The sequence below is a fragment of the Xyrauchen texanus genome, chromosome 34, assembly GCF_025860055.1.
Source record: "Xyrauchen texanus isolate HMW12.3.18 chromosome 34, RBS_HiC_50CHRs, whole genome shotgun sequence".
Classification (NCBI taxonomy): Eukaryota; Metazoa; Chordata; class Actinopteri; order Cypriniformes; family Catostomidae; genus Xyrauchen; species Xyrauchen texanus.
Window position 1 is genome coordinate 18630089 of NC_068309.1, and position 26362 is coordinate 18656450.

The window sequence follows — 26362 nt, forward strand, 5'->3', positions numbered from 1 at the left end:
TTTCATTTTGGGGTGAACTATCCCTTAAATTGAACTAGGCAGAATGGTTTAATAATGGCTCCATTAAGGATGATTATTTTCTGTAATTTAGTTATGGTTATAAATGAAAGAAAAAATATATATTTATGAGAATCCATTCTTATGTGGTGTATAATAACAACATATTTGCCTCTTTGTATTTGACTTCAAATTTTACTGGGGGAAACTAAATGTAATTAAATTTGCTTTCCTTACCCAGCTCTCTTCTTTATGGTTTACACTGAAAAAAGAAGCAAAGAACACCCAGACAAACACCATGGTACAATCAGCTCGGGAATAATTCAAATGAAACTTTTTAATTGACTTAGGTTTTTGGAAAATCGAAATCAGCATTCCGAAACCAATGAAATGAGTGTACGTCACTCACCACGGAAAGTCCCAAGCACTCCTCGTTTATATGAGCCTATACAGGCATACACTAGTCTACGCGGAATTCGTGTTACAGCAGATTGCACTGAGATCAAGCCTGGTATTAACATTCGTCTGCCACATTTCTTCTCAGGTAAGTGAAGAGAACTGACAACATTGCAACAACAATCATTCAAACCAGGAAGCACTGTTGAGGTTAAGTTAGATCAAGTTTAACACAGGCAAATATTGAAGTAGACCAGAAGTATCAGTGAAATGTCATACAATAATGTCCACGCAATTGTGGGCTGCTTGCTATTGTTTTTACAGCGTTATTATGCCTAATAAGAATAGATCATATGATTTTATGAATTGTTGTCGTTCTAGTATCTCGTGTCTTGCCGATTTCTGACAGCCTAATATCTTAAGGGCAGAGATTATTTAGCAGAGATGGGCCACTTCTATTAAAATGAATGGGAGAAATTGGAACGTTCAAACAAGAAGCTCTGAGAGTCCAACGGTCAAAGGATCTAGAAAGGGAGTTCTGCGTTACAGTTAAAAGAGACAATCACCTTTTAGATACAGGTAACGACTTCCGGTAACACGAGCGATGGCGACCAGATGTGGGCGTGTCCAGCGACGCGACAAAGTTGAGAAATGTTAAGGTGCGTACACACTGCCAGCGACTTTATCGCTGCAGGTCGCCAGTGGCTGGCGGTGAAGTCGCTAGTGGGTGTTCCCACTACTGGTTGCCTAGTAACGTTTATAAATGACATTCACGGATGTCATTCCATTGCTGCTGACAGCGAATCTCTTTTCTTGCCACTAAAAACAAACATTTTGGAGGGAAAAGACTAAATATAAATGGAATCAGTACATAAAATGCTTTATATCAAAGATGAATGAGAAACCAGCCGTGCTGTTTGCCAGAGCGGCTGTTTATCTGCGGTGAAAATGCAAATGCCGGTCTGTCTGGGTCCACAAAATCCCCGCGATCTCAGATACACCTTTCCATGCAGTATTTTTCTTAAAAATGTCCTTGTACGTGGGAAGAGACATATCATAGAGCACTGGAAAATGTCTAACAGCAAGAATTAGCCTTTCATCCATCTTTCCGTTACTGCAGGAGCTGAGAGAGAGAGAGAAGGATCACGTGAGCTCTCCCGTCGTCTCTCCTATTGGCTGTCGCTTCCGTTAGTCGCTCCAAAGTTGAACTTTTCTCAACTTTGTCGCGTCGCAGGACACGCCCACATCTAGCGCCAACGGTCGCGACTGCTCGTGTCGCCGGAAGTCGCTGTGCTCGCATTGAAAATTAATGGTATTGAGTCGCTGTCGCGAGCGATGTCGCGCGCGATGTCGCTGGCAGTGTGTACGCACCTTTAAGCTGCGTACACACTGCCAGCGACTTTGTCGCTGCAGGTCGCCAGTGGCTGGCGGTGAAGTCGCTAGTGGGCGTTCCCACTACTGGTTGCCTAGTAACGTTTATAAATTACATTCACTGATGTCATTCCATTGCTGTTGACAGCGAATCGCTTTTCTTGCCACTAAAAACAAACATTTTGGAGGGAAAAGAATAAATATAAATGGAATCAGTACATAAAATGCTTTATATCAAAGATGAATGAGAAACAAGGCGTGCTCTTTGCCATAGCGGCTGTTTATCTGCGGCGAAAACGCAATCGCTGGTCTGTCTGGGTCCACAAAACCATTCAATCTCAGAGTCAGCACGGCGAGTACCACCGGCTGGTGCAAGAGCTGCGGCTGGATATACCATATCCATATCATAGAGCACTGGAAAATTGCTAACAGCAAGAATTAGCCTTTCATCCATCTTTCCGTTTCTGCAGAAGATGAGAGAGAGAAGGATCACGTGAGCTCTCCCGTCTTCTCTCATATTGGCTGTTGCTTGTGTAAATCGCTCATCATTTCCATAAAGTTGAACTTGTCTCAACTTTGTCGTGTCGCTGGACACGCCCACATCTAGTCGCCAACGGTCGCGACAGCTCGTGTCGCCGGAAGTCGCTGTGCTCTCATTGAAAATGAATGGGATGGTGTCGCTGTCTCACGCGATGTCGCTGGCAGTGTGTACGCAGCTTTAACTTTATGAAGAGCGACTTTCGGTAGCGACAGCCAATACGAGAAAAGATGGTTTATTTAGCTAATTATTATTTTTTTTTAATTATTAATACATTTAAGAGACTAATCCGTTATAAAAACCTTAAAACATAATTTCGATTTACTAATTTTGCTTTTATTTATATGAAATGTACTGAAAGTTTCACAATACAATGTACAACAATCTGTGAGTCTATTTGAATTAGCGCCCTTTGCTGACGTCACTTCCGCTCTCTTCAAGAATGCGTACTAAAGAAAGGACATTTTGTGCTGTTGAGTAAAATCCTTTAATTTGACGTTGTAATGGTGAGTTGTCTTCTCAGTCATACATTTGCTAACTCTGAACCGTTCAGTAGTTCCTGTTCTTTGCCTTTAAACAGAATAATTTTGTCTTTCTGTTGTTTATTACGCAAAGGCTTCTGTAAACGGGCAGTTAAATGGCAGCGTTTTGATGAGGGGAACAACTGCTGTTGTCTGCTGCTACGGTGGCAGGGTATATTACTTGGAATTTTACCTAAGTTGCCCACGTATGGGGTCAAAAATGTGTGGTATACTTGTAGGTGGAATTTTTATCGTAATTACCTGTAACGGCAAGTTATTTGCTTTGCGTTTTCATTTGAATTCATCACTCACCACAAAGACGAGAGGAAAAGGCGAAACAGGAACTCATACCGAGCGTCTGATTACCAGTGGAAAAGGGCACAAAAGTACTGACTTGGGGGTGGAAAGTCATGAGATCACATTAAAACGCCTATTGTGAACGACAGGGTATTTTTCAATTCTATGTTTTTTTTTTAAACACAGTCGCAGTCACGCCCAGCTGACTTGTGATCTAATACGAGACCAGACAGAAGTTATATTTTTGTAATTTCAAACCGGTTCAGAAATGCAAGTGCAGTAGTAACAAACAAACAAACAATACAAAAATCTTAAGTGTAGCAATTTTTAAAAAGTAAAAGTTATTCGAGTTAAATATTGGAAGTGGGTGAAACCTCAAAGTGCCTCATTTTCCAGCTGTCATATGTTGATTTGTTGGAGAAAGTGACCTAAGCAGGAAACTCTACAGATGCTATTTGGTTCCCTTTATTTGTTGTGAGATTTAAGATAAAGACAAAATGTAACCCTGTAAAACAATTATGACTAATATTGCATCTCATCTTATTTACAGGTTGCTGCATCATAGAAAAGCACACTCCTGTCACATCAATTATATTTTTATTATCTAAAAGTTTATATCGGTTTCTTTATACTATCATGTATTCAGTCATGGACGACTAGACTCCAGTTATGGGATGTCTAGCATAGAGAGAGGCTTGAATGAAAACACCCTGTGATCACATTCAAATAGCTAATCTTGAAATAGTTTTACTGTTAAGAATTATTAACTACTAAAAAATTTTTTTTATCAGTATACATGGATGAGCTAAAACATTATGACCACTCACAGGTGAAGCTAAAAGCTTTGATCATCTCCTAACAAGGCCACATGTCAAGGTCTGGGTAGATTAGATGGTAGGCAAACAATAAGTTCTTGTTGTCAATGTGTCGACTGCAGGAGAAATGGGCAAGAGTAAAGACCTGAGTGACTTTGACAAGGGCCAAATTGTTATGGCCAGGCGACTGGGTCAGAGCATCTCTGAAACGGCAAGGCTTGTGGGGTGCTCCCGGTCAGCAGTGGTGAGTACTTACCGACGATGGTCAGAGGAGGGACAAACCACAAACCGGCGACAGGGTGTTGGGCGCCCAAGGCTCATCGATGCACGAGGACAACTAAGGCTATCCCATCTGGTCCGAACTGACAGAAGTCCTACTGTGGCACAAGTCACAGAAAATTTTAATGATGGTAACGTGAGGAATGTGTCACAACACACAGTACATCGCACCCTGCTGCGTATGGGGCTGCGTAAGCGCAGACCGGTCAGAGTGCCAACAGGACAAACAGCATGTTAGACATGTGGTCATAATGTTTTGGCTCATCAGTCTAGTCTTTATTTCTTTGTAACCCTGGTTGAGTTTGAGGAGCAACCATGGAGGATGTTCATCTCATAATTAAATTCATCAAGTTCACAGCTGTTTGTTTGGTGTAGCATGTGATGCATCAGTTTATTGGTTATAAGTTAGTTTCTTTAAGTGAAGTTATCCACCTTTGCCCTCTGTGGTGTAATCCATTCAGTATATTGTAAGGACATGATTTCTAATGAGGTGCTCTGAATTTTTTAGATAGGGGTCAGATGCTCTTATAACCTAAAATAAGTTGTATGTAAAATCCCTTGCTTAATATCACAGTTCATGCTTTGCACTCACACAGGGTGTTACAATCAAGCCTTTCTCTCTGCTGGACAACCCATATTCCTCCATCTATTTCTCATGGAAATTCTACAAAACAGTGCTTTCCTGAGGGGGTTGTGTCGTAATAGCTCCCCTGCAAATTTACAGTATGATAATTCCTCTGAACTCTTTCGCATATCTACATATGCTAAGTTCCCCATCACTGCAGCCGTGACCGAGAGGAGCCTGGCCCGTGCAGGGTTTTATTACACTGGAGTCGGTGATCGTGTTCAGTGTTTCTGCTGCAATGTGACCGCAGAGAATTGGCAGTCTGTCGACTGCCCCGCCGAGAAACACAAACAGCTGTCCCCAAACTGCAGCTTCATCCAGAGCTTACCTGCCACTGCAAACCTTCTGTCATCCTCCCACTCTGCCTTTTCCCCACTTCGCAATGTGGTGGTCTTGCAGCTTTCCGCTACTGCTGCCTCTTCATCAGGCCAGACTGAGGAGCAGGTGGGTTACTTAAACATGGGATTCAGCAATCTGGCCCCTTCCAGTCCTATTGCCTCCCGTGGAGTGGAGGATATGTCTCACCAACGACCACCAGCTTGTCACAATCCTGGTATGCACCGGGAACAAGAACGACTTGATACCTTTCAGAATTGGACTCTGACTACAGTAACTTCAGCTGAGCTAGCAAAAGCTGGTTTCTACTACCTTGGCCAGGGTGATAAGGTGGCTTGCTTCAGTTGTGGAGGCCAGCTTAGCAACTGGGAAACAGGAGACAGGGCAGTAACAGAGCACCAGAAGCATTACCCAAACTGCCGTTTTGTTCGAGGGGATCGTTCAGATAATGTGCCCATATCTGGTGGTGGCTTTTCCAATGTATCCAACTCAGCAATGCAACAGTGTGATGAAAGGCTACTCACATTTGTCAATTGGCCCTCAAGAATACCTGTTCGACCAGACCAGTTGGCTAAAGCTGGCTTTTACTATGTTGGTAAGAGCCTGGTGGTCACATTATTGACAAAGTCATGCATTTTCAAAAGGTTGTTTAGATGCACATGCTTACAAATATTTTCCCTCTTGTCTGTTTGTTTACTATTAGGTCGCAATGATGACGTGAAGTGCTTCTGTTGTGATGGTGGACTCAGGTGCTGGGAGTCAGGGGATGATCCTTGGGTGGAACATGCCAAGTGGTTTCCAAGGTAAATAATTGTAAAAGGGCTATTGCAGTCATTTATTTTTAGTCCAATGATGGCACAAAGTCTATATCATTTATGTGTGCTCTTATTTTAGATGTGAGTACCTTTTGCAAGAGAAGGGCCAAGAGTTTGTACTTCAGATTCAAGCACGATTTCCAAGACTATTTGAGCAGGTATGTAAAAATATTTTTTACCATTTGTTAACATGTAATGCAATTTTAAATGTGCCACAACTAAAAACAAATTCTTACAGCTCTTGACTAATGGAGATGCCAACTCGAGAGAATTTGTTGATCCACCTGGTAAGTTGTTTCTAGTGAGTTCAAGTAATATTTGTGAAAACTCTTCACACACTTATTTTTCAGCTTAACTGATGTTAAATGTTTTTTTTTTTGTCCCATGTTTAGTTGTGCACTTGGGTCCTGGTGAGGACCGTTCAGAAGATGCAGTGATGATGAACAATCCTGTGGTGAAGTCAGCCTTAGAAATGGGATTTGAGCGTGGCTTGGTGAAGCAAACTGTCCAGAGCAAAATTCTCACAAGTGGAGAGAATTACAAAACTGTTCAAGAACTGGTGTCTGATTTACTAAGTGCAGAGGATGAGAAGAGAGAGGAGGAGAGAGAGCTTCTTGCTGAAGAAATGGCCTCAGGTATTTTAAAAAATTTAGATTGTGTCTTGTGACTCAAAGAGTTTGACTATCAAATCTAAATAGTCTACTTTTTTGTACAGATGGTTTTACTTTCCTTAAGAAGCATCATGCTGCCTTGGCACAACGTCTAAAAAGTGTTCAGAGCTTAATGGACCATCTTCTCGAGGAGAATATAATTTCACAGAAAGAGTATGACACCATACGTAACTGCACTTCAGTCAAGCAGCAGACTGCGCAGCTCATTGAATTAGTCCTGTCAAAAGGGAATGCAGCAGCAGAGGTTTTCCGCAACTGGATCAAGAAGAATGATGTGTATCTGTTGAGAGAACTTATGGGTATGTAACTATGTAAATCAGAAATGATCCTCACATACAGTGTCTGAATTTTCAGTGTTCCATGTTGTTAGTCTGTGTCAGTGTGTAATCTCTGTATCCGATATTGGCCTCATGGCCAGTGGATAGAAATATTTAAATGGGACCCCCTTAAGCAAAACAAGGTGATGCTTATTAAAACCTTTTATAAAGATCCTACATTGAACAGGGAAAATTCCACAAGAAACATAACTCACTACATAAAATTGACAACCAATGTTTTTTTTTTTTTTTTTTTCCCTCACTGCAATTTCAGCCCAGGCAAATGAAGCTGCATCACCGAGTCAAGAACTTTCAGGTATATTCAAACATGAGAAAAGGTTTTCTTTTGATTTTGCCCCGTTTTTATCTCTAGCCATCAGACTAAGGGAATCAGATAGATCCCACTCTGAAAGATAGAATTGGTATAAAGTGACTTACGATGGTAATTATGTTCACAGATTTGCCTATGGAAGAACAGTTGAGAAGACTACAAGAGGAGCGCACTTGCAAAGTGTGCATGGACAAGGAGGTCAACATTGTGTTCATTCCCTGTGGGCACTTAGTGGTGTGTAAAGAATGTGCGCCTTCACTACGCAAATGTCCAATATGTAGAGGATTGGTGAAAGGCACTGTGCGTACTTTCCTATCATAAAATGAATTGCTTTCCTCTTGAAGTAACATAAAACCAACATTTAATTGGAGTAAATAAAATTTTATCCTGAAGTTAAAGGAAATTCACTGCTATTAAATGTTGAAGACATCTTTAAAAGAAACATTCTATCTGGAGTTCAATGAAGCATTATTTAATAAAGAATAAAACATTATATCTTTGTAGTTCATTAACATTTTGTTTTGAATACAAATGTGGATATGATAAGAGAAATTCTAAGAATTGCATTTCAAATTTTGCACTGTGGTTTTACATATTTTTAAAAGCATGTTACATTTTATTTCAGGCTAAAAAATTATTTACTTCATATAAACAAAACACATCTGCACCTTTTAATGTTTTAATAATACATTCATGTAAACCATTGGTTTAGTTGTGTAAACATAGAGTAATAAAAAAATAAATATACATTTTTTATTAAAATATTTTTATGTTTGAAGGTTACTCAAGCTTGGGCCCACTTTTACTCTAAGCTTAACATATAATTTAACAACACACTCCAACTTTTACTTAACAATTGTGCAACCTGTATGATCATTTTTAAATGCTTTGAATTGGGGTTTTTGTTCTGTAGTCATTAAATATTCAGAAAATCCTACTAATTACCTGGATGAAATCTTCTTCTGCAACATCATAGTTGAGTTGATCATGCAGCTGGTGTATATAAAAAAATGTAAAAAAAAAAAAAAAAACCCCTCTAGGAGATCTTAGTTGATTCCTGTGCCGACCTTCTTCAATTTACATTAAATCAAAATTAATTCACATAATCTGAAAGTGAAAAGGCTATAAAATCAAGTCTGTCATGGCAGGTGCTGATGTAATGTGGGCTACCCAGGAAAAGTTGCTTCCAGTCGGCACTGGATGTTGATTGTTGCTAATTTTACAATGTCAGCACTTGGCAGCAGAGCCCTGCACTGTTGTGTTCACTCTCTGTCGCTCTGACTGAAAAGAGTCCCAAACGCCTTTCTTTAGCACATATTCCACAGAAGCAATATTCTGAAAATGTCCATGAAAATTGTGCTTGCATTAGATTTTATATACACATATATAAATTGGTCTTTTATTCCAGGAAAGAAATGCTAACTGCCAAGTAGTGTGTAAATCTGCTAACATAAGATTTCAGAGACAACTAATACGTTCTCAATTTGAGAGTAGTACCACCAATCTCCCCTCAAGTAGCTTTTTGGCTCAATCATGAAATGGTAAGCATATGAAAGACTCAAAAATAATTTCTGTCCGACTCTACAAACGTATTAAACTTATTGGTATTCTCAAAAGTCTTTATCATTTTTACCTTTTTGATTGATTGAATAGTGTTGAAAGGTGTTTTGTGATTTTGCCAAGTAGCAATTCAGGTAAAGGAGGCACTCATTACCATCTCAACCTTAAAATGTAGTTAAGTATATATATATGTATATATATATATATATATATATATATATATATATATATATATATATACTTCACAACATTTAGCTGTGATGGTGAACTGCTGCTTTACCTGTTTCACATTGATAACTTCTAAATTAAAATGTGCTTAACCTATTTGGCCCGCTGCCTCAGATTATCATCAACTGAAGCTGGGTCCACCATTTTCCACTCAGCTGCTATGCTTTTAAACACATCTGCACCACTGTTGAGCACATGGAGTTGCCTCCTGTCTCAGGACAGATGAGCTAAGATACAGAGCTCTAACTGCGAGTAATCTGCAGCCAGAATCAGCCCTCCTAATTAATTATATAAATCAAAATTGTTATTGTGGCATAAATATTGTATAAGCAAACTGACATCCTAAAGATGAGATCATTTATTAATTTTTTTTATCTTACTGGCTGTGCCAGACAGAGTTTTTATATAATCTTTTATTTTAAATTTATATGTAAATATTGTTTTTTGTGTGTGTATGTATAATATTGTTTTTATTGTGTAATTATCAAATTTGACTTATGCATAATAATTCCAATGTACCTGTACTGCTTTGTACCTGTGCAAATAGCAATAAATATAAATAAATTGGTGTAATCTCCTCTATTATGAAACACTACTATTTGTGCAAAGAAACTTTAGCCCTAGACAACAGTGAATAAGGAACAAAAGCATGCCTCATGCTCACAGAAATTTGTATCCCTTTCTCTGGTATTTTTAAAACAGATTCCAGCTGCCGATTAATATTTGATTTTTTTTTACACCTGAAATAAAAACAACAGGTATCCTAAAATGTAAAATAAAAAGGAGGGAAAAACATTGAAACAATGCAAGACTACTATGTCTTTCTTGCACAACACTGTGATGGATAACTTCAATTAAGGTTGGCATCTGAATTTTTAAATCTTTTGGAACATTCTGAATATTTGGTTCTGTAAAGCTCACCCGCCCTATAAAATACAAACATTCAAATACATTTGACTGTCCTAAGAAATATGAAGATGAACATTTCCAAGTGTTCTCTTTAAGGTTACACTTCATGCTTCACACCTTTGTCAGTGAGAATTTGGGTGTATTCTGTCCATCTTTAACTGTGAGTTCTATCTTTGCAAGGGGAAAACCAATTTTGTCAAAGCATTTGTGATCCTTCTCCACTCAAGGATAACTCCTGGTAACTGATGCAATGGTTTGAGCTTTTCCAAAACATCCTGGTAAAAAAGTAGTGTATTTAGAAAGTGTATACCACAAATTTAAATGATTGAAAAAGTTATTAAATCTGACAATCTGTTGGACTGTGGAATGTACCTTGGTTGTGCTGAACTATTTTGAAAGTTTTACATGGGCTCCTGCTCTCCTAGTAACTTTTTATAGAAATTGCATTTACAAAGTGCACTTTCTAGCCAATTAAATATTTTAGAGCAGAGTATAAATACAAAAATGTAGATCCACTATAGAAATTTCTGTGACTTTTTCACAATCTTTTAAATCACAAAACATTTTTCTTGTCTTTTCCAGGTCTGGAAATCCCTATTTTAAGAGAGGGATGAGAGTGACCATGGCCATGTCCTCTAGATTTGTCAATGAGAAGCTGGGTCCTGCAAGCTGATAGGCTTGAGAGTCAAGGATGCTGAGCTTGGCATGCATCACATGCTTCTGAGCCTCACATTCTTCAAAACTGAACCCAATTCCATTCAGCTCCAACAAAGCCAAGCAGTACTGGGTGGGCATTTCCACTGTCTTGAACACATCTACAAATCAAATAAAGTGGACATCAAATAATTAGTAACATAACTCAACAAGTTGTGTCTAGACACATTTTCAAGAAGCTAAAATGGAGTGGTGGTGGCGTAGTGGCTAAAGCACAGGGCTGTTAATCAGAAGGTCGCTGGTTCGAACCCCACGGCCACCACCATTGTGTCCTTGAGCAAGGCACTTAACTCCCGGTTGCTCCGGGGGATTGTCCCTGTAATAATTGCACTGTAAGTCGCTTTGGATAAAAGCGTCTGCCAAATGCATAAATGTAATGTAAATGTAAAATGATGCTTGTTACATAAGAAACCATCCTTTTCAAGAAGACTACTGAGGTGCATCATGACTCTGAAGACAAGAAGAGACACAATGGCAGCTCTTTGTTACCATGCTGTGGAGGGTTTGCTCTTTGGAGCTTGAATCTAGAAGCCATCATGCAATCTATATTTAAGGGGAACTAAGGGATGAATTAGATTACATGGAATCTTTTTTCTTTTTAATTCAATGGGAACTTAAAAACAAAAAAAGCATGCAGTGTCACACAATAATATTCTCATGGTGAGCCTGCATGCCAGAACAAATGTCTTGTACAGCTGAATGATGTTATAATTGACCATCACTCACTCAGCATCTGAGAATGATGCTTTATCCAAGCAGGACTGAATTTCCTTCAGTCTTTCTTCAACGGTCAGATTCTCAACAAGAGGTGGTGGAGCCAAATTGGCATCTGTTTGGGAAAAGTGTTCAGAGGAAGCATTATGTTAGGTTATAGTAAATTTAAAGGGTAAGGCTTTCGAAGGTTTGTCTCCTGCTAAAGTTGTCCTTTGTAAATTTAAACTCAAATTTATAGATTATATATTTAGAGCTTAGTTTAGGTTTACAATTGACAGTCAATACCTGTGTCTGACAGCGCAGGTTGTAGGGATACAAAATGTGCATATTTTGCTCCCCAGCATATTAATACACCAATGACAACAAGGTCATCATAGCCTTTTAAAAGGAAGCCATCTTTTTTTTTTTGTTCCTCAAAGAAGTAGTTGCTTCAAACAGACGATAACATGCATTTATAAACTTTAAGAAATTGCATTTTCTTAAACTTAAGGATATAAACTCATTTAGGATGCAAAATAATTTATCTAAAGTCTAAGTTTTTCAAATTTTCAACCTATAACGTTCTCGGGTCCCATAGTGTCGCTGTCTTCTCAGGCTATCTTGTCAGGCAACAGCGAGTAAAAATCTCTCCTTCGTTTTCCACTCCTTTACAAATGTTTGGAAATGCCTCATTTGCCACATAAATTATGGTAAATTACTCTAGACTGCAGGAGTTAGAAGCAGGAAGTGATGGACAGTCTTGCAAAGCCCTCATCAGCCAGAAACGTCTCTAACTCTGACACAGATTTTGTCTTCAGAAAAGGTTGCTTGTCTTTCTGTATAATGGATTTGGAATTTGTATGCAGTTCAGACCTCTGCTGATTTTTTGTGATTGAGGTGATTGTACAGCTGAGGTTGTCATTTTGACCCTTGGTGTGACTGGCTTAGAAACAGGTGTGGGAGGAATAAGGTCATTATTATGTGTCATTGGTTTTGCCTGGACTATCCTGAAATCTTCGTGGAGCTTCTTGGACTTTCCCGCTCAATCCCATGGTTTGCTTTTGCTGTTGAGAAAACATCTTGCTCCTTATGAACAGCAAGGACATTATGATCCACCAAAGTTGCATTTGACTGCCCTGGAGCCTTAGCTAGAGTTGAAAACTGATCAGATCACTGATTAAAAATGTCCTGCATTCCTGGGCTGATGTGAAATGAAACATTTAATAGAAGTCTTTCAGATGTCATTTTTGAATGAGGCTCATTGCTTTGTGATACATGCAGTTTAGGCAAAATATAATCTGTATACGTGGACGTTTCTGCTTCATTTGGGCCCAATCTTGTGCCTTCACAACCCTAGACATCACTGTTGAATTTTTCAAGGTACTACTCTCCAATGAGTATCGAGTCTCCCCATTCTGACAAGTTGAAAGATGATTCACCCCACTGCATTGCTTCTTGATCATCAGATTCTCTCCTCTCCTGATTGAGTTCTGGAGAAGAAGATATTTGAATTAGTATGTACCTCAGCAAACTTCTTTGCCTTCTTCTCGACCTCCTTTGCTGCTTCCTCCATGGCATCCAAGATGAAAAGCGGCTGCTCCTGTTGAGGTCTGTGGACCTTTGGTCAGCTGTTTTATTTGCACATGATTCTTCTTCATTAACTTGATTACTGTAATTTTAAATGTTCTCCAACTGACTGTCAGTGAGTCATTTTATATTTGGGTTTGTCTTCAGTTGGCCAAGGGCTGTTATGTTGTTTGGTCAGGCCATTTTGATGAGGTAATAAACTGGGTCTTTGCTTTGCTCTTTTCCTTTAGACATATTTTTGGTCTGATTCTCATTTTCTAATGAGGATAGTTGTTTGTTATTTCTTATCTTACTTCCTAAACCAACATGGTTTCCCTCCTTTTTACTTTCCTTGAAAATGTTTAAATTAGCATTTCCATTTGAAAAACCATCCGCCTGAAGCAACATTTTCTCAGTCAGAGTATCAAGCTGTAAACTACCACCAAACACATCCAATTAATTTGTGTACAAGTCAGGGGATCTAAACTTATCAGAATTACATACAAACTCATTTGTAACCATGGGTTTTATCTGCTGGAACATTCTCATTATCATTCATGCTTGTTGTCTCATCTCTGTAGCTGAACTTTCTGAGACTGGTTGAAACTGCTGATTTGTTTCCTTGACTCTCAGTATCACTTTCAGTCTGAAGTTCATTTGCACTTTGATTTAAATGTTTCGATTTAGTTATGCACTTTTTTCCCTTATTTGAGGGGCATACAGTAGTTATGTTTAGGGCTTCCCCATTCTGTGGTGGTAAGCATAAGTGAAACTCAATATCATGGTTCTGCTCAGCAATGAAAGACTACAATTTTGTCTTTTCTAAAATTTTTCTACAGTCTTTTTCAGGTTCCTTAAAATTAGGTCAAAGAACATTAACAGTTGTCATTAATTCACTGTGTTACTGTTTTACTCCAATTAATGTGGGTCCTGCTTCAGCTTTATCGTAAACATCCACCCTTCTGCATTTTGAGAGTGGACTTACAGAACGTTGCTCAGTGTCAGAGATAAAGGTACTCTTTAGACTGGAATTTTGTCCCAAGTTCGGGTTATTGTGACAACCCTTGTCTTTTACATTAATGGATTTGAGAACTTTGTGCAATGCACTTGATTGTTGTTCACACTTCTTAGCAGGCTGACACTGGGCAAATGTTACATCATAATGTATAGTGATTTCCGTGACACTGATATGTTCTGTTCTGCCCTTGTTTCTCTTGATCTTATTTCACCGTTTGGCCCCGTTCATGTTCTGGACTCGACTTGTTCTGTAGAGGATTTACTTTTGATGATTCTTCAAATGAACTGGAATCCATTTGGGGAGAGGTGTTTGGGTTCCATTCCACCCCAAGAACAGCCAAGTCCTGCTGTAGGAGCAACATGGCTTCAGCTACAATCTGCTGAGCAGCCTCTTTTTCAGTCAAGGCCTTTTTGTTGCCGAATCAGATATAACGCATGTTCTTGCATTCCTGAGCCTCCACCTCACTCTCATCCACTACTTGTTTGAAGCTGCAAAGATATGACATAAAATACTCACATTATGAAATAAAATGAAATACACTTTTTAAACTGAACAAAGACATTGCTGTTACCTTTTGAAAGGAATCGGCCTTGGCAACTTCTTCCACAGTGACAAACCCAGAGCTGTAGAGTTTACGTGCTCTCTGGGCATTCAGTAAAAATTCAAACCAGATCACACAACTCCGTCTGAACTCCAAAACTCAGACAACTCTGGAACTGGGATAGAAGCAGCTCCAGGTTGTGCCATCCAAGGAAATTACATAAGACTATAACCATTCCTGGCAAATATTTAATATTAACTCTAACTAATATTAATATTACAACAGAATACTGTGCATAGTATGGTATGTAAACTTTAAGAAGTGGTGCTGTTGTGTGCATGTCCATGGGGTACTGACATAAAGCCAATGCTTAAAATGTTAAAATTTGATATATCAAAAATGGCTTGAGTACAGTTTTGCACAAACAAATTAAAATATGAACTTTCTACTAGGAGAAGTAGGTAGGTCTACTTTATTGGGTATTGTACTTCTTTGTTGTGCACACACCTTCGCAAACAGCCTTTGTTGGATTACTATTCCATGACGTCAATATGAGATTTTGCTTGTATTTGTGTGCTGTATGTATGCATATGTGATTTGTTCCTTCTATGTGGAACTTGTCCTATAAATCTGATTCTGAATCTAAAAATGTTTTGCCAAATAGGCTGGTTGTTAGATATAAATCTCTTGAAAAACTCTGATATTGATATGCCTTTAGTATGAATTGATGCCACTGTACCTGCACATGTTGAGACAGACTTTTGGAGTGACTGAAGCTGTCCTCAGCTACAGACAAACTTTTTTGCAACAGCTCCAATAAGTTCTTCACTTACCATGTAAAAAAAAAAAAAAAAAAACAATGTTGTGAAATAACGGCAGGACAAAATATTATCATTATCCAGTGACATTATACTACTAAATTATAAACATTTATTTACTGAAACACCCTGAATTCAGAAAATACTCAGAACCATTTGATGTATGGCCATCTGTCGGCATTGCTTTTCTGTTTTAGCAATAAAATTTCCACTAACAGAGTGAGCCAGGAAACCTTCTTGGATGCCCACCATCTCAGCCACTCGCTTCATTGCAGAGGGTAGCTGCTCCCACAGACACAAGAACTTGTACCAGTCAATTGTCGTCCAGTCCTCGTACAAAGGTGTTATCTTAGAAATGTATGGCATATAAGGCTTTGTTAAAAACCTATTTTATTTACTGTATATAAAGACACAATCTGTACTTCAGATGATAAAGAGTGGAATACAGAACAGTTTTGACTACATGGTAGAGGATATGAAGATCATTTTCAAAAACAAATCCCTTCATTGTTCTCTGGAGGCAAAAGGCCTCTGGTGGTGATAAAGATGAAGACAGTCGCAGAGCCTAGATGTGTGGGGCAGTACCTCTCGAAAGTGAGACAAACAAATAACACATTTTAAACATGTACGGCACATTTTTAATGTATCATTTGTTTTCTTACCATCGCCCTCCTGAATATGAATGAAATCACTGTCCAGCAGCTGCTCCACAGGCCTAAATACCACCATTGCTTCGAACTTCTGTTCAGTTCCCTCCTGATGAAGCTGTATGGCTACCATACTGGTTGCAAGCAGAGTGTAGGAGGCATACATCCTCACATCCTGTGGTGAGCTGGCAACTCCTCCAAAGATAATCTTCAATTAAAACAAGAAGTTCGAATCCATGGCGTGCTGAGGTATAATGTGGTTCTCGCTCTCAGTTGGGCGCGTGGTGAGTTGTGCATGGACGCCGCGGAGAATAGCGCGAAGCATCCACACGTGCTAGTTCTCCGCGGTAACGCGCTCAACAAGCCACATGATAAGATGCGTGGATTGATGGTCTCAAATGCGCAGGCAACTGAGATTCGTCCTCTGCCACCTGGATTGAGGCGAGTCACTACACCACCACGAGGGCTTAGAGCGCTTTGGGAATTGGGCATTACAAATTGGGGAGGAAAAAAAACAACAAGAAAATTGACTTTTTCTTATTTTCTTAATCCTATTGCCTTTATTAGCCCATCCCCCAATACATACTCATATTATCATAATCATTAAACAAACTATGCAAGAAACAGATATCTACCTCCAGGATGGCCATGAGCATGCTGGTAGTGACACCCTCACCCTTGAGGCTCAACCCCTTCACATGCTCAGCTTCTTTACAGACCACAATCTCACCTGAATCAACACCATCTTCTTATAAGTCAATATATCCAACAAATGACCACTGAAAACAGGAGTTCTGATTATCACATGGTGAGCAGGCAGATTTACACCAGAGGACAAGGTGGACATGGCAACTAGAATTCTAATGTAGCCTTGACGAAAAGTACCCTCTATAACCCGCTCATGTTGGAAAGCCACCCCCCAGGGAATAGTACACTGGAGGACCTGATCTATGCCTGCAGAAGTAAGCTTTAGCTGGGCCAGCACATCCTGGAGATCATCTGGGTTCAGAGAAATACTTTGCACTCTAGTGCCTGACTTCATCTCTGTAAAAAAAAAAGAATCAAGTTAAAGCACACATTTTTACATCGGGAGTGTAAAATAATTGTACCATAACATCTACAATGGCACATATTTCTTAACAAACCTTTGTGATGAAGATTGTAAAACTCCCTGCCAATGCTATCTGTCAGCTTCTCACACCAATTCTTTGAAGGGCAGAACAGCAGTACAGAGGGTCCATCCTGCACTGTCTCAAAGCAGAGGCTGACAACGTGATCAGCGTCTCCCTAATGACAGAGGAATATCTTACATTTGTATTTAAACATATGTTAAAGCTGATGTGTATAATTTTCTTCAATGCTAATTTTTCTTAGATTAACATGCAGTCAACTAAAAGTAAAACATTTGTAGGTTGATTTTACAATGGTACTGAAATTTCACACTTCACCTTTAGAGAATTTGTTACCTTGACATTAAAAGGCAAAGAAGAGCTTATGTCATACAATACAGTTTCTGCAAAAAAAAAAAAATAATTGGGAAAGAGACCTACAAATATTCCAAACTCTCACTAGAAGAGCTGGAGCGAACTGTCTGACAACACATATTTGACCCACTCCATCAGTGGCACAGGACGATAATTAGTACTATAAAGCTCAGTATCTAACCAGTGGGCAAAAAGGTCCAAGTTTGGCAGTGTGGCACTCATACCAATAATCTGCACAGCCACAGTAGTCCCTAGGCCAGAGCACCTTCAAATTGGAAACATGTTAACTGTCAGCATTAATAGTGGTTAACTTATTAATATATTAAGATATAAGATAATTAGAGCATTGTTGTCTTCTTGAACATCACATTATGACCTAAACATACCTTGCATACCTTGCATTTTTGTGTGCAATATATTGGATTTTAGTAAGCAAAAGTTAACTAAAAGATATCCACGACCAGAGTCCCCAATCATGTGCCGCTCATCGACCACAACAATTCCTGCAATTGTGGAAAGCACTTTTCTTTTTTACAAGATTTTCTTAACACAGCAACATGAGAGGTGAAAACATGTCTGAATTTTACCAAGTAGGTCCAATTTGTCTTCTTCAATAAGCCTGTTAATGACTCCATTAGCTTTCTTTATAGTGCACACAGCAACATTCAGGGCTGAAAACCCATGAGCTGCAGAAGTGTTACCCATGTACACTCCACTCTGACCCCTGCTTCCTGAATTCTGGGTGAAAATACCCAGTATGTACAGTGTTTTAGGATAACCTCAAACAAGTTCCTCTTAAACTCTAAAGTGTACTCTCAGCATTAAGTACTGCTGAGAGTACACTTCAGCATTGGTGGTTTAAAATATCTAATATTTTGCATTCATATTGACCCCTAACAAAAACAAGCAGGTGAGAAGAAAAAACTATAAATACATAGCTGACATCTCTCATGCCACAGACACAAAAGGAAGAATGAACATGGCCTTGTTTCAGGACTCTCTTCAAGATTAATAATTCAGAAATCAAAGTTTTCCCTGCACTGGTTGGAGCTGAAGAGAGAAAGACAGAATTTTATTTTTTTTTATTCTCTCAGGGACAAAATTGGGAAATTACAGATGAAAGTACCATTATAACCACAATAACTAATTTACTGTTAATACCTAAGCTATCAGATAAAGATAAAGATTTTACCTTGTAAAATCAGATTTATTTTCTATTTCACATTTAAAATCACCCAACAGAATATTTGTCAGATCGATAAAACATCTTATTATTTTCTCCACATAAATTATTCTTGCATGCAAAACAGGATAAAGTAAGTATTTTCGGCAAACAAGAATAACAGACTTTACCAGAATATACCAAGTTTTGGCCTTCCAACCCTTTGCTCAAGGACACCAAGGCCTGCCTCTCAAACATTCTCTGAACTTCTAGACTCTGGTACTTTTCCAGAACAGGCTTAGGGAGCCCCCAACTGGAGAGCAAAAGTTAATCTGACTGATCTGCAGGACGTCCCATAAGAATGCTTTGTGTTTTTTAGGGTACCAAAGAGAAAATAACTAATTAAATATTTTGAACTTGGAGTATGCAGCCATATTAATTGACTAAGAAATCCTGTTTCAATGATTATAGTGTTAGCACAATGAAGTAAAAAGTAAAAAAAAATATATATATATATATATATATATATATATATATATATATATATATATATATATATATATATGAAAATATAACATTAGGGTGTTTCTTCAACATCAGGAACTTTTAGCATTGAGGATTCCTAGAAAGTAAATTCTCATTAAAACATTTTTCACACTCTTACTTTTTTTTTTAATTAGTCTTCTAACAATATCCAACAGTGTATGTAAATGCACTTATTATTATTATTATTATTATTATTATTATTATTATTATTATTATTTTATTCTGTGGTGAAAATGACGGTGATTGAAATTACATTTCAAAATTTGTTTTAATAAAAGTAGTCCTTTGTCTAGCTAAAGCTACTTAGCTAAAATTGTGTATCCTAATATTTTCACACTTTTGTATAATATGCCAAAATTTCAGAAATAATGTTTAATTTAAAAAAAATTGTCTGCTCACACGTAATTTTTAACTTGATTTTTCTTTGCTTTCTTCAAACGTCACTTTTAACATATTTAATCTTAAATTAATATTCTGGGTTCGATACAAGTTAAGCTCAATCGACAGCATTTGTGGCATAATAATGATCACCACAAAAATGTATTTTGACTTCCTTTTCTGTAAAAAAATAAATCAATTAAAAAAAAATTATAATCGGGGTTCCAGTGATGCACTTACAATGAAAGTAAATGAGGGCCAATCCATAAACGTTAAAATACTCACTGTTCAAAAGTATATCCAAAAGAAATAAACAATATGTCTGTTAACATGATTTTAGTGTGATAAAATTGCTTTCTAACTTTTCTGTGTAAAGTTATAGCAAATTTTCCAACTTCGTTGTCATGACAATGTAATGTCAACAAACCCTATCTTTTTTCTTAACAACCCGATGCTGTCCCAAAGAAATCTTCCTTGTCACTGACGTAATCACATTTAAAAATGCAGTGACTATAAATTAACATATTTTCCTTAGCTGAGTAAAAACAAAAGTTTAAACTGTTTGTTAAGGTAGCTGCACCTCTCGTCGCTTATACACATACATAAACTCATGTCAGTGAATCAAAATAATAAATAATTTTTCTCTTCATTTTAGCCAACACAGAATGAATTCATTTATTGACACTATTTAACTCGTGTACGTGAAACTTCTCTCCTTTGTCGGTCATCCAAGATTTGTTTGTGTAAATATATCTTTGTATTTTAAATGACACTGTTTAAGAAATCAGCACAAAGTTAAAGGAAAACACACACACACACACACATATATATATATATATATATATATATATATATATATATATATATATATATATATATATATATATATACAGGGCGTCGGACTGGGGGGTAAAGAGTACCGAGTACCCAGGGCCCGAGGCAGGGGGCCCCTTAGAAGTCAGTTTTCTATACATACATATTTGGTACAGGGGCCCAGCAAGATGGTTTGTACCCAGGGCCCAAAATTTGGTGCTACGCCCTGTATATATATATATATATATATATATATATATAGATAGATAGATAGATAGATAGATAGATAGATAGATAGATAGATAGATAGATAGATAGATAGATAGATAGATAGATAGATAGATAGATAGATAGATAGATAGATAGATAGATAGATAGATAGATTTACTTTTAACGTGACAACAGTTGATGTTTCTATTACACGCTTTATATTTCAGCTACTATGCAATACTGACACCTGCCGTATGAACGAGGCGCACGACTGTGGTACATAATATCAAACGTGGTATTGAAAATAAAGGACTTTAAAAATACATTTGCTTTAACACTTGAAACCTGAATTTATGAAAATGATCTTAAATGATCTCACAGAAAACGCCGTTTATATTGTACTGTAGATGGCGCTGTGATCCCTGTTGAATGAGGGAGAAACCATCGAGGAAGATCTTCGCCTAGTATTTGAAATGCAGTTTGTTTATGGAAGTTTGGCCTTTATCTTTCGTTAACCTACTGAATAATCTCTTTTAGATTCCTTTCTTTAAATAACATTATATTTAATTCCGATAATAGATATCTAATTTAAAATCAGTGTCCTGTGTTTTGTTAAGATTTGGCTGAATAACGAAATTTCTCTTAAATGTTTTGGGATTTTTGCCAGTTGTTTGAATAAGCACTCATGAGTAACACAAGAGCTCTGGTGAGTTGCACAATACTTTCTCTGCAAGACTCTTGTTTCGTATACCCATGCTGCAAAGGCTGTCTGTCCAGGTTATCTCAGGAATCCAATAAAAGGTACGTGATTTGATGCAGTTCCTATGGCCAGATTCTCTGCACTGTTCCCAATTATTTTGCTGTTAGTACAGTTGTGTATAATTACTGTTGTTATAACAATGCTATTACACGAGTCTGGGTATTTAAACATCTGTCTGCACATTATAAATGAATGTTAAATTCTGAGACTTTTTCTTTAGGGCTACATGTGTTAGGTGTGGATTTACATGTGACTTGCAAAACGTAGACTACAGATACAGGCTGTCTTTTAAAGTGTCCAAAAACCAGGATATATTTGGTGTGACAGTATTCGGTGGCTGTTTAAATCCCTTCTTTGGTATTACTGCAGGTGATCTTCACAGGTATGGTTTTTAAGTAATATTCTAGGTTCAATACAAGTTAAGCTCAATCGACAGAATGTGTGGCATAATGTTGATTGCCACAAAAATTTATTTGGACTTTTCCCAACTTTTCTTAAAAAAAAAAACACACACAAAAATCTGGGTTCCAGTGAGGCACTGACAATGGAAGCAAATGTGGCCAATCCGTAAAAGTTAAAATACTCACTATTTCAAAAGTACAGCAACAAGACAACAACATGATTTTAGTGTGATAAAATCACTAACTAATCTTTTCTGTGAAAAATTATTGCCAATTTTGTTACTTCATTGTCATGACATTGTAATGTCAACAAACCCTAAACCGACTGTTAAAATGATGATTTAAACAACTTTACAGCTCAAATAATACATGGCATTTATTTGAAGAATTCATGTAAGTGCTTTAATAAAATTATAAGCTTCACGTTTCTGCCTTTAAACCCTCCAAAAATTGGCCCCATTCACTTCCATTGAAAGTGCTTCGCTGTAACCTTGATTAGTTTTTTTAAAGAAAAGGAGGGATGAGTTTAAATAAATGTTTGTGGTAATCACAATTATGCCACAAATGCTGTCGATTGAGATTAACTTGTATTGAACTTGAATATTCCTTTAAGCATTTTCTTGATATAAACATATGCAGATTTTATATAATCATTTCTGTTAATTCATCACTGATGTAAAACTTTGTTGTTCGCAGATTTATTGATTTGGAGAAACCTAATGGTACATATACTATTCAACAACTGCTTATCAAAGCTGTAGAGGACTGCTTCATAGGAAGATGTATAGTTTTTGGGTTAAAGGTATGTTTCCCTATTTCTTTAATTTTGGGTGTGGTTTCCACATTTCCCAATTTCTTTAAAACATTTTATTAATTATTGTGTTACAGGTTTCTTATACTGATGCCAAATCTCAGTGGGCAGATAACCACACTTCTTCGCTGGCTTTGACATCTAGACAGTTAGTGGCCTGTCAAATAATTTCTCCAAGTCAGACTTTGATTGGATCCACTGTAATTGGTTATTTAAAAAACCTTTTGCAAGTAAATTTACATTCTCGCCATTCCGAATCTGCCAAAAATATCTATCTATCGCAACAGAAAGACTTACAAATTTCACAAGGAAGTGAACTATATAGCTTTGATTATAGTCTGCCATCATGTGCAAAGTTGAATTCTCAACTCAGCAGTGGAGGATTCACACCCTCATGCACATGGAAATCACCTGGATTATGTTTCATCTCGGAAGAATTAAATAACGACTCATTACAACAGTTCAGCAAATATGATCTTAATACTGTTTCACCACAGAATGAAGACACAAGAACATGTAAATGCAGTCTGGAATTTTTAACTGACAATTGTTTGTGGTCAAATCAAAGCCATGTTGATCAATTGAAACATGTTTATGGTGTACCGGATGGACTGAAAGATGAAACACAGAACAGTAATGGAATATCTTCTACCTCAAGCTCGAATATGTTTGAATTATCAGCACATGCCAGTAGTTCTGCTGTATGTGACCCTGTATATCCTTTGGGGACCAAGTCCTATGAAAATTATTCCAAAAGAGCTACATCTGACCACTGCCTAGTAAGTGCTATATCTGGGCAGGAATATGATGCATCACTTTTCAGTCATTTTGGTCAAAATATATGTATTGATTTTGAGGATGCACCTTTATCTGATAGCTTAGATGATTTTATCAGTGTTGAATTTCCAATATCAGAGATAATTGACTCTAATGAGCTAAGGCTTGCAAATATGCACAGTTTAGGTAAAACAGATCAAATAATTCAGGACCTAAACAGACACACTCTAATTAAACATTCCATGGAGACAAACCATATCCCAAAGACCATACAAATTCCTCTTTGTGGTGAAACATCTATGTCCTCACCAATGTGCAATGAGAACAACATACGCTGGAAAGAGAACATTGAAAATAAATGCCCAGAAAATCTTGAAATTGAGAACAAAGCTAACAATCTTCCTAATGTTCTGTGCACACCCAATTCTTCATGTCGAAAAAGGAAAAAGATTATCTGCTCAGAATTAAATATGCCTTTTAGTCCTGACGTTGTGAGCTCAATACATCCCCCTAACAGAAATGATTTCACTTTACAAAGAAAAAGATTAACCAAGAGCAGGCTCTCTGTGGCTTGTTGTCCACTAAACCATGAAGAGGGCAAATATTTCAGGCACCGTGCACAAACTGAGGTCCATTCTGTAAATTGCAAAGTCAAGCAGAAACAGAGCATGTTTGATGAGCATGGGGATAAGTACAATTGGTCTGCCGACTTGTTTGCCTCTTGTCAAAGCACGGACATGGACTGTTCGGATGTGTCAGAGATGTCTAAAGTAAACAAACCAAAGAATGTCAGTGCATCAGAGCCTGGAGTTTCAGGCTTCTTGTTTTTTTCGCCATGTTTGCAATCCACCCCAGTGTCTTATTATGGGCCCTCACTTAGACAGAAGACTGGACAAAGCCAAAAACCTTTACACTCCAGAGAACTTAATCTTGAGTTTAAAAGTAGCATCACAGATCTGAGAGAAACATGTGAAAACACACAGAGCATACCCAAGGTCACATTGTCTGAGTTGGATCAGTTGAAGGTTTTTGGCTCTAGAGAAAGTTTACCAGGCGAGTCTGACATGCAGTATGCAAGTTGTAGTTCATCTGCAAATGTAAATGAATGGTCCAGAGATCTTTTTGAAAATTAATTTTGAATTAAGAGAAAAATTTACTAGATGAACTAAGGCCTTTCCATCTTAATTGTCAACACTTATTGTAAAATGAAATGTATTTTTAAATAAACTGTTGTCTTTGTATTATTTGTAATATAATACTCTGCGGTGATGAAACAGATTCTGCTCGCCTGTCACTGGGTGGAGAACCGAACCCACTTTGCTGGGATAGTTCAATTACCACAGGTCATAAGGATGTACAAGGATGATGCCTTGTTGGCCGTAACAATGTGGGACCTGTTTATTGACACCATTTTCTATGAAGGTGAAATGGATGAGGACAAAATCCAGGCTCCCTTCCTTTTCACCTTTGAGAGAATTGAGGACATGGAGTTTTTCATGCAGGAAATATATGATAAAAGAAATATTTGTGTGTCTTGCCTGCACAACCCTCACCTTCAACAAGCTAACTGATGGGGTAGATCTGGTTGATATTGTTTTGTAAACTTTGTTTTGATTGTCTTGTAGTTTTAGGGTTTGTAAAATGTCTTGTATTTTCAACCAATTAAAGTTTTGTGGGGAAAAAAGTGTTCTTGAAACTTAATATACTATAATTCAGTTTTGTATCTTATATCTTATTATACATTTTGTTCCTAGATTGAAGATTGATTTTTATGTTAGCTGTACATTTAGCTAATAAAGGTTAATAGAAAAAAATTAAATAAAGCAACACTTGATGGCAGTGAAGTATGTGTCTAATAAATTGTAAATTAAGTGACACTTCCAGTCTAATAATAAATGTTTATGGAATGGTTGCCTTGCTACTAGTCTCAGAGCACACTTGTCCTCTTGATTTTTTTCTTTAGTGTGACACGTGGCTGGTTTCAGACCACTGGACAGGTTACGTATTACCATTTGATTAAGATGTGGACTGGGTCCATCCAAAATTATATTCCATGTAAATTAAATTCACAACTACATTATTGTACATGCATACATTTTTCTTATAAAAGGAATAATCCAGATAAGACAAGCAAATATGTGATCATTTTATTTTTGTATCACACCTACAAGGGCAACTCAGTTCCCATGTTTAAAAGCAAATAGAATATTAGGAGCTTAATTTATTACATTAATTAATATGATTGAGATAAATTCACAAATAGCCTTAATACGTTGGGGAAGAAAAAAAAGCAGGGATGCACAGATGCCGTTTGTCACAGAAACAATGCCGAGAAATCATGAAAAATGTTAGAGAAAGGTCAGGCAATGTCAACTATGCCAGTATCTCCAGTTCCATGCCAGTCTATGGTTGACCTAATTTTTGTGCATCAACAATAAAAAAAAAACCTCATTAGGTAAAGTTCGATCTGACGAAGGTCTTGCATTAACGTTAACAGCCTTTAGGTGGAGAAATGAGTGGCGCTTCACTAGATCCATAGAGGTGGAGCTAGAATTGGTCAAGAGAGGAGGAGCTTACGTGTAGCTCCTCCTCACTGGACGTCTAGCGAGGAGGAGGAGCTTTCTCTGCAGCGAGCACCACTTGGGGAAAGTTCGAAAGTTCTGCATTGTGTGTACAAATAAGACAAATAAACTCGAGATACAGAAGTTAAAACCTTTACAAGTTTGAGAATAATGAACATTGTTTTAACCCCACTGAACATTTCTTATGCAAATTATCCTTCTAATGTGTAGATTAATTTCAACAGTAACTATGCCAACATTGTACTCAGTGATTTTGCTAAATTGTAAAATTATTTAACCCTGATAGGCTCGTCTTGAATGTCATAGTTATGTTTTTGGCCAATGACATTCAATTTAAAGTCTTCATCACCCAATCAAATTTGAGACATTCAGCGCAGCCAATCGGAAACCAGTGACGCACGTTGAAGTATAAAATATCACGTGACACGCAGTCTC

The 26362-nt window shown here is 37.5% G+C and overlaps 2 protein-coding genes and 1 pseudogene across 6 annotated transcripts; 2 read left to right on the forward strand and 1 right to left on the reverse strand.

Annotated features, from left to right (window-relative positions):
- The first annotated feature begins 379 nt into the window (after positions 1-379).
- LOC127627693 (baculoviral IAP repeat-containing protein 2-like) lies at positions 380-9036 on the forward strand. Of its 5 annotated transcripts, none has more exons than XM_052104188.1 (9): positions 380-541; positions 4811-5770; positions 5879-5978; positions 6070-6148; positions 6229-6277; positions 6383-6625; positions 6706-6960; positions 7253-7294; positions 7437-9036. In XM_052104188.1, exons 1-9 carry the CDS (start codon positions 388-390, stop codon positions 7628-7630), a joined length of 2076 nt encoding a protein of 691 aa, XP_051960148.1. In that variant the 5' UTR covers positions 380-387; the 3' UTR covers positions 7631-9036. The 5 variants fall into 5 exon arrangements, with proteins under 5 accessions (XP_051960148.1, XP_051960149.1, XP_051960151.1 ...); XM_052104191.1 differs by having other exon boundaries at positions 448-541; positions 3671-5770; XM_052104190.1 differs by lacking the exon at positions 380-541 and adding an exon at positions 2739-2808 and having other exon boundaries at positions 3671-5770.
- Positions 9037-9169: 133 nt separating this feature from the next.
- On the reverse strand, positions 9170-19006 carry LOC127627386 (DNA polymerase theta-like; annotated as a pseudogene).
- Positions 19007-21084: 2078 nt separating this feature from the next.
- ddias (DNA damage-induced apoptosis suppressor) lies at positions 21085-25123 on the forward strand. The gene is made up of 4 exons (XM_052104697.1): positions 21085-21397; positions 21577-21738; positions 22454-22559; positions 22646-25123. Exons 1-4 carry the CDS (start codon positions 21282-21284, stop codon positions 24476-24478), a joined length of 2217 nt encoding a protein of 738 aa, XP_051960657.1. The 5' UTR covers positions 21085-21281; the 3' UTR covers positions 24479-25123.
- Positions 25124-26362: the final 1239 nt, after the last annotated feature.